We start from the raw sequence: 7,406 nt of genomic DNA on the forward strand, positions 1-7,406 counted from the left end.
GTTCTACTTCATATGTTTTTTATTTAATGTTCAAAAACAAGTTCAAATTGATTTATAAGTAGAGAAATTTGAGGCTAAGAGAAACTCCTCTAAGATTACTCTCTATTTCGTGGAGGAGCCAGGATGCAAATTCAGCTGCTTCACTTCAAGCACTTAGCCTCTTCTGCTAATGCTCTTTCTTCATGTTATATAATATTGAAGTTAGTTACTGCTATCTTGGTAAATGACTTACAAAATAAGACAGACAATAGATGAGTTAGTTTTAGGGATTTATAAATGTTTCTGAGGTAGACAATAATTTCACTGCTGTAAATTTTTTTTCTAGGAGGATCTGACACCCAAGGATATAGAAGAAATCATTGATGAGCTCAAGTCTGGCAAAATTCCGAAACCTGGGCCAAGGTATGCTTTTATTTAAATATCATAAATTTTAATGGCTTAATCTATATTCATCTTGCATATAAACTTAATTTTCAAAATTTTATACTTGTGTTCATAGGAGTTGACTGGCGAACTGTCTAAACTGATCTGTCATCTAGAGCAAGAATTTTTTTCTTTAAATTCATTAAGATAGGGCTGGGAAAATGACTCAGTAGGTCAAGTACTTGCTGCATAAGTGTGAGGAAGTTCAGATCCTCCAGACCCTGAGCTGAGTGAGTGTGGTGGCTGGTCTGTAATTCCCCATGTCCAGATAGGAAGACGGAACAAACTGGCTAGCCAAACAAGCCAAAACAGCAAGCTCCAAGTTCAGTGAAAGATACTGCCTCAATATATAAGGTGGGAGTGATAGAGGAAGATACCCAGCCATGCCAACACATGCATCCATGTATTTACTGTACCCACACACACCCCATTCACACATACATACATACATACATACATGCAAAAAAATAAGATAATTATCTGTGATCAACCTGAATGTTTATATAGGAGAGTCTTCTACAAATAGAAATTCGCTGTTGCAGGGCTCGTGAGCACTTCTTGCTCTTGGAGAGGACCCGGGTTCAATTCCCAGCACCCACATGGCAGCTAACAACCATCTGTAACTCCAGTTCCAGGGAATCTGAAGCCCTCTTCTGACCTCTACAGGCTTATTTATTATTTTTATGTGTATGAGTTTATTGCCTGCATGTATGTAAGAGCACCTGTGATGTCCAGTGCCCGAAGAGGTCTGAAGAAGGTGTCAGAGTTATGGATGATTGTTAGCTACCATGTAGGTGCCAGAACTGTGCCCTCTTCTACAAGAGCAGCCCATGCTCTTAACCACTGAGCCATCTCTCCAGCCCCCTAAAATTTTTTAAATTATTACTGTGTGATATAGGCTGGAGGATAACTTTGTGGAGTTTATTGTTTCCTTTCTCCTTTACACGGGTTCTAGGTACTGAACTCAGGTCATGAGGCTTTCACAGCAAATGCTTATACCCACTGAGCCATCACAAAGTTATTTTTATTGCTCTTTTTTTTTCTGACACAATTTTAATCTTTTCCCAATGATTGTTCAGTTTCTTGAAATAGCTATCTTGTCCTTCCCCTATCTTTTTGTCAGATTGAATACCCACAGACCTTTCATTGGTTGTCCATATGTGATAGTTTGTTCTCCCTCCTCTGGGTCTTATAGTTACCTTGTGAATTCATTGTGATACTTAAAAATAATCACAGTAAGCCCAGAGTGGTGGTAGATGCCTTTAATCCCAGCACTTGCAAGGCAGAGGCAGGCAGACCATTATGAGTTTGAGGCCAGTCAGAGCTATAGTGAGACCCCGTCTCAAAAAGCTGAAAAACAAAAAAATCCAGTCCTATAATACATAATGACCAACAGACCATATACACAGGTGATATTCTCATAAGATTACAATAAAGCTGAACGATTCCTTTATTATTTCATTCTGGTCTCACTGTACAGTCCAGGCTAGCCTGGAGCTCATTATGCAACCCAGGCTGGCCCCAAACTTTTGGCAATCCGTAAGCTTCAGTCTCCTGAGTACTGAGACTGGGAAGTGAGAGCAGGAAAAAGTCTTCTTAGTTTTTATTTTTTCTGTGTTTAGATACAAATATTTTACATTGTTACAATTGCTTATAGCATTCAGTATAGCTAATATATAGATTGTAGCCTAGGATTGTTTATACCATGTACCAAAGAATATTGAGCTAGCTGTATGTTTGTATGATGACAAAATTGCCCAGTGATGCATTTCAGAGAACATTTCCTCATTGTTATGCAATGCATGACTGTATTTGAGATATGTACTGAGTAATGTGGAGTACTGTCGGACTGCCTCCTTTGTTCTAGACACTAGTCATAGTGCAACCTCAATAAAGTGCTTGCTAGGCAAGCATGAAGAAATGAGTTCAGATCCCCAGCATCTATGTAAAAATGACAGAAACAGTATGTGCCTGTAATCCAAGTGCTGGGGAGGTAGAACAAGTCTGTCTACCTTAGGACTGGTGAGCTCCAGGTTCTAAGAATAAGAATAAGGCGGAGAACATTGTGGAAGATACAAGACCTCACCCTCCGGCCTCCATGTGCTCATGTATACATGTCCATACAAATGCAGCTGGATCATAACAACTCTTACTTTCAGGTACATTGCAGTTCAGGTATACCTGCAGTCAACAAGAATGCCTAGACTTTTTTTTTTTAGCTTATTCACTACCCTACTATACTTGTATCATGCTAGTACTTTCAATTATGAACTTGAATTTTTACTAAGCAAACTTCCATTCCACATGTCCAGTTACTTAAAATTATCTTTTAATACTAGCAGTTTTGTTTTATAAATTATAACTCCTATGCATCTTCTGTTTATGTAATATAAACCTTTCCTTCTTTGAACCCACTTCTAAGTTTTAGTAGTCATAGTACTGGTATTTAGAAATAGCTATGAAATGCTCTTTAGTTGAATTGCAAAGTTATGAGGTACAGAGCAGTTCTGTAATTTTGTTCTGTAGAAGTACTCATCTATTATTTTGTCTGACCAAGAGCCTTATTTAATGAGGTGAATACAATATTTTTTAATTTTAAAATTATGTTTTATTTATTTTGTGTGTGCACGCACATACCATCATCATGTTCATGTGGAGGTCAGTGTACAACTGACCTTCCAAGTGTCCTTCCACAGTATGGGTCCCAGAAATTGAACTCAGATCATAAGTCTTGGTGGTAAGCACCTTACCTGATGAGCCATCTTGCTGGTCTGAAAATAACTTTGTTTTTGAGACAGGGTCTCCCTATGTAGCCTAGGTTGGTGAGGTGATCCTTCTGCTTCAGTCTCCTGAGTGCAGGGATTACAATGAGCCACAATGTCTGGCTACCAACTCTAACTTCTAAGATGGCTTGCTTTCAAGTCACTGATTAACAAGGGCTAGAGAGATGGCTCAGCTGTAAGAGCACTGGCTGCTTGCTCTTGCAGAAGACCCAGGTTCAGTTCCTAGGTCCCACATGGCAGCTAACCATCCTAACTCCAGTTCCAGGGGAACTGACACTCTCTTCTGACCTCTGTAGGCATTGCATGACAGGGGTGCACTTACACACATGCAGGCAATACACTCACATAAACCATAATAAAACATTTTTTAAAAATTACTGATTAAGCCGGGTGGGGTGGCACATGCCTGTAGTCCCAGTACTTGGGAAGCAGAGGCAGGCGGATCTCTCAGTTCCAGGCCAGCCTGGTCTATATAGTGAGTTCCAGGCCAGCTGGGGCTACAGGGAGACCCTGTCTCAAAAAGAACAAAAAATTTAAAAAGTAAAAAAAATTACTGATTAACAAAAGTTCCTAGTGTGGATTAGTATATAACTAATTTTAAATCTAATTTTAATTTTTCATATTAACATTTTGTTATTCTTCACATCAGTGCTGGGAAACAAACCCAGGGTCCTGTGTGCTAGGCAGGTGCTTTGCTACTTAGCTGAGTTACACTTCCAGCCTTGCTTTATATTCATTTTCATGAAGGTATCTTAGGTTTTGTGGAAATTGGTTATGTACAGGTGCTATATAAGATGCAAAAATAGGCTGGGCATAATGGCACACATGCCTTTAATCCCAGCATTCAGGAAGCAGAGGGAGGTGATCTTGATGAGTTGAGGCCAAGCTCGTTTACACAGTGAGTTCCAGGTCAGTCAGGGTTAGACACTGAGACCTTGTGTCAAAACCACCACCACCCACACACCCACATAATGTAAAAAATAGATAACTTGGTTCAGGGAAATTGTTGATTTTAGGCAATAATATCACTTTGCAGTTTTTTAAGATTAAAAATACTAGATTTGTTTCAGCAGTAGTAAAAAGCACTAAACTTGCAAAGATTTCTAGGATGTAAATAAAATGGTGCATATACATATAGTGTTGAAAAGGCCTAGAAACCACATTTTTAGATTTTTTAGAGACAGAGTCTTAGAGCCCAGGCTGTATAGCTGAGGATGTCCCTGACCTCCCTATCTTCCTGCCTCCAACATTACTAAGATTAGAGGTGTGTGTCACCATGCCTGGCTCTTAAGTTAAGACATAATTTGCCACTTAATACTTTTAGGCTCTGACAGATACTATATTGGAATTTTTTTAAAATTTTTATTTAAGTATTTTGTCTGTGTGTATGTAAATGCAACCCAAACATACAATTCCCTCAGAACCAGAAGAGGATGTGAGTACCCTGGAACTGGAGTTAGGGCAAGTTGTTAGCTGCCTTGTGGGTACTGGGAACTGAATCCAGGTCCTCTTCAAGAGTAGCCAGCACTCTCAACTGCTAAGCCATCTCTCCAGCTCCTGAACTTTTTCTTAAGTAGTAAGCAAAAAGATTTTTTATGCAGATGTACTAATTTCTGACTCAGGCATTGCTCATTATTTTTATTTATGTATATGAGTGTAATACCTGCCTGTGTGTAAGTGTACAAGTGTTACTCAGTGCCGGAGGATGTCAGAAGAAGGCGTCAGATTCCCTGAACTGGAGTTACAGACGGTTAGCCAATAACCCAAGTTCTCTGTAAGAGCGGGCATTGCTCATTATAACATATAACTTAGTTGCTTATATATATAGTGATAGCTTGAAAGATTTTTAAAAAATTGATCTTAATTTTATGTGTATGAGTTATGACTGCATGTTTGTAAGTACACCCATGTTGTACAGTACCCACAAAAGAGGGCATCAGATTCCCTGGAGCTGCAGTTACAGATGGTTGTTAGCTACCATATGGGTACTGGAATTCGAACCCAGGTCCTCTGTAAGAACAGCTGTGCTCTTAACTGCTGAACCATCTCTCAAGCCCTTAGCTTGAAAGATCTTAAAAATGATCATACGGTATCATTTTACTGTTCCTTCAAAAAGAAATGAGCCTGGCACCTTTAATCTAACAGTCAGGAGGGACAGGCAGGAGGATCTCTGTGAATTCAAGGTCAGCTAGACTACATAGTGAGATCTTGCTTTTAAAAAAACAAAACAAAAGTCATCTTGTGACTCTAAAAATTAAAGTACATGTAAGTTTACTGGTAGCAAAAGCCTGTTGATTCCAGCACTGTGAAAACCGAGGCAGGAAGATAGAACAAGTTTAGTGCAGGCTACATGGCAAGCTCCTGTCTCATAAAACAGAAAACAAAATGAGAGAATATGAAAAGCCAGAAGAGATTGCTACAAATTTTAGCTGAAGAAATTTATATATTTTCAGAGCCGGGCATGGTGGAGCACACCTTTAGTCCCAGCACTCAGGAGGCAGAGGCAGGTGGATCTCTGTGAGTTCAAGACCAGCCTGGACAGCTCGGGCTACAGGGGGACCCTGTCTCAAAAAGAAGGAAAAAAAAAAAAAAAATCGTAGCAGAGAAAAGGTTAAGGGCTGGGCTGGGAGATGGCTCAGTGGACACACATGCATGCTGTGAAAGCAAGACCTGAGTTCAAATATTTGGCATGCACCTGAAAGGCTCTGTGTGCCTATTACCTCAGCATGGGGGCTGGGTAGGAGAACCCTAACAGATGGCCAGTGAGGCTACCTAGCCTAATCATCAAGCTTTATTTTTTTATTCTTTTTGAGACGGTCTCCCTGTAGCCCCAGCTGGCCTGGCCTGCCTGAATCTCAACAGGTTTGCCTGCCTCTTCCTCTGGAGTGCTGGAACTAAAGGCATGAACCACCACCACCACCACCACCACCACCCCCGCCCCTTAACTCTTAATCATCAAGCTTTAGAAAGTTAATTGATGGACTCTATAAGGAAGATACTGATGTTGCCCTCTGACCTCTGCACAAATATGCACCCCCCCCCATCGAAGCCAAGGAATATGGATGGGGGGTGGGGGGAACAGCATGTAAGGGAAGTGCTGAGCTGGGCTCTAGCATCAAACATCAGACAAAGGCCATTAAGTAAGCAGTTACCTAGAATAGTTTACAGATGAAAAAAGACAGGTTCTTTTGCCTCTGCACTGCCTGTCCTCATAATTCCTCCTTTGGGACCTGTTATTTTCTTCTGTGGCTACAAAAGTTTCTTAGTCTGGAACATTTATTTTTTTATATTTTTGAGTATTTGTTTTGTTTTGTTTTTTTGATGCATTTGGGTACATGCCACGTCAGATTACTGGCTAGTGTCAGTTCTCTCCTTCCACCATGTGGGTTCCTGGAAATTGAACAGGTCACCAGACTTGGCAGCAAGAGCCTTTATTCAATGAGCCATTAAGCCTGCCCTCAAATTCAACTTTAGGAAGAGAGAATCTTGGTATTGATTCATAATTTTAATTAACAGTCTTGGTTCTTCTTGTCAAGGGTTAAGTAAAAATTTACATACCTTAGCTGGGCATGGTGGCTCATGCCTTTAATCCCAGGAGGCAAACAGGTCTGTGAGACTGAGGACAGCCTGGTCTACATAGGGAGTTCCAGGCCAGCTGGGGTTACAGGGTGACCTGTCTCAAAAAAAACACCCCCTCCAAACAAAAACAGGAACAAAAATACCCTTACAAATGTTAATCATTATCACTATAACTTGCTTTTCTTTCCAGGAGTGGACGTTTCTGTTGTGAGCCAGCTGGAGGTCTCACCTCTTTGACTGAACCACCCAAAGGACCTGGTTTTGGTGTGCAAGCAGGCCTCTAATTTATATTCAATTGTAAAGATACCACTGGAAAAATAAAATATGAATCTCCTATCTACATAAACTTTGTTTATTCCCATCTGTACATGTTGGTAGTAATCTAGCAGGCAGCTGTTCAGTGTTATATCAAAATAACAGAGCCCAGTGCTAGTTGAACTAGGAAGACTTGATTATAGTTGAGTTACTCTAGTGCCACCCATAATTTAACCTGCCAGATCATTCATATATACTGGATAGTGGAAGTTCTGCCAAATTTTGAAATATATTTTGCTTTCCCATCTCTAGCCACAACACAAATTTACGTTAACACTGTCTTTCTATATAAGCTTTACTTATGTC

The 7,406-nt window shown here is 40.2% G+C and overlaps 1 protein-coding gene across 1 annotated transcript in view; it reads left to right on the top strand.

Moving 5' to 3' along the window:
• Positions 1-7,131, top strand: part of LOC103735420 (NADH dehydrogenase [ubiquinone] flavoprotein 2, mitochondrial) — a 40,039-nt gene extending 32,908 nt beyond the window's left edge. The window contains exons 7-8 of the mRNA XM_008834669.2: positions 326-402; positions 6,976-7,131. Coding sequence (XP_008832891.1) covers positions 326-402; positions 6,976-7,069 — 171 coding nt within the window. The 3' untranslated portion in view covers positions 7,070-7,131. The remainder of the gene's footprint in view (positions 1-325; positions 403-6,975) is intronic.
• The last annotated feature ends 275 nt before the right edge of the window (positions 7,132-7,406 follow it).

The sequence above is a fragment of the Nannospalax galili genome, unplaced genomic scaffold, assembly GCF_000622305.1.
Source record: "Nannospalax galili isolate Female #2095 unplaced genomic scaffold, S.galili_v1.0 scaffold155, whole genome shotgun sequence".
NCBI classification, from domain to species: domain Eukaryota; kingdom Metazoa; phylum Chordata; class Mammalia; order Rodentia; family Spalacidae; genus Nannospalax; species Nannospalax galili.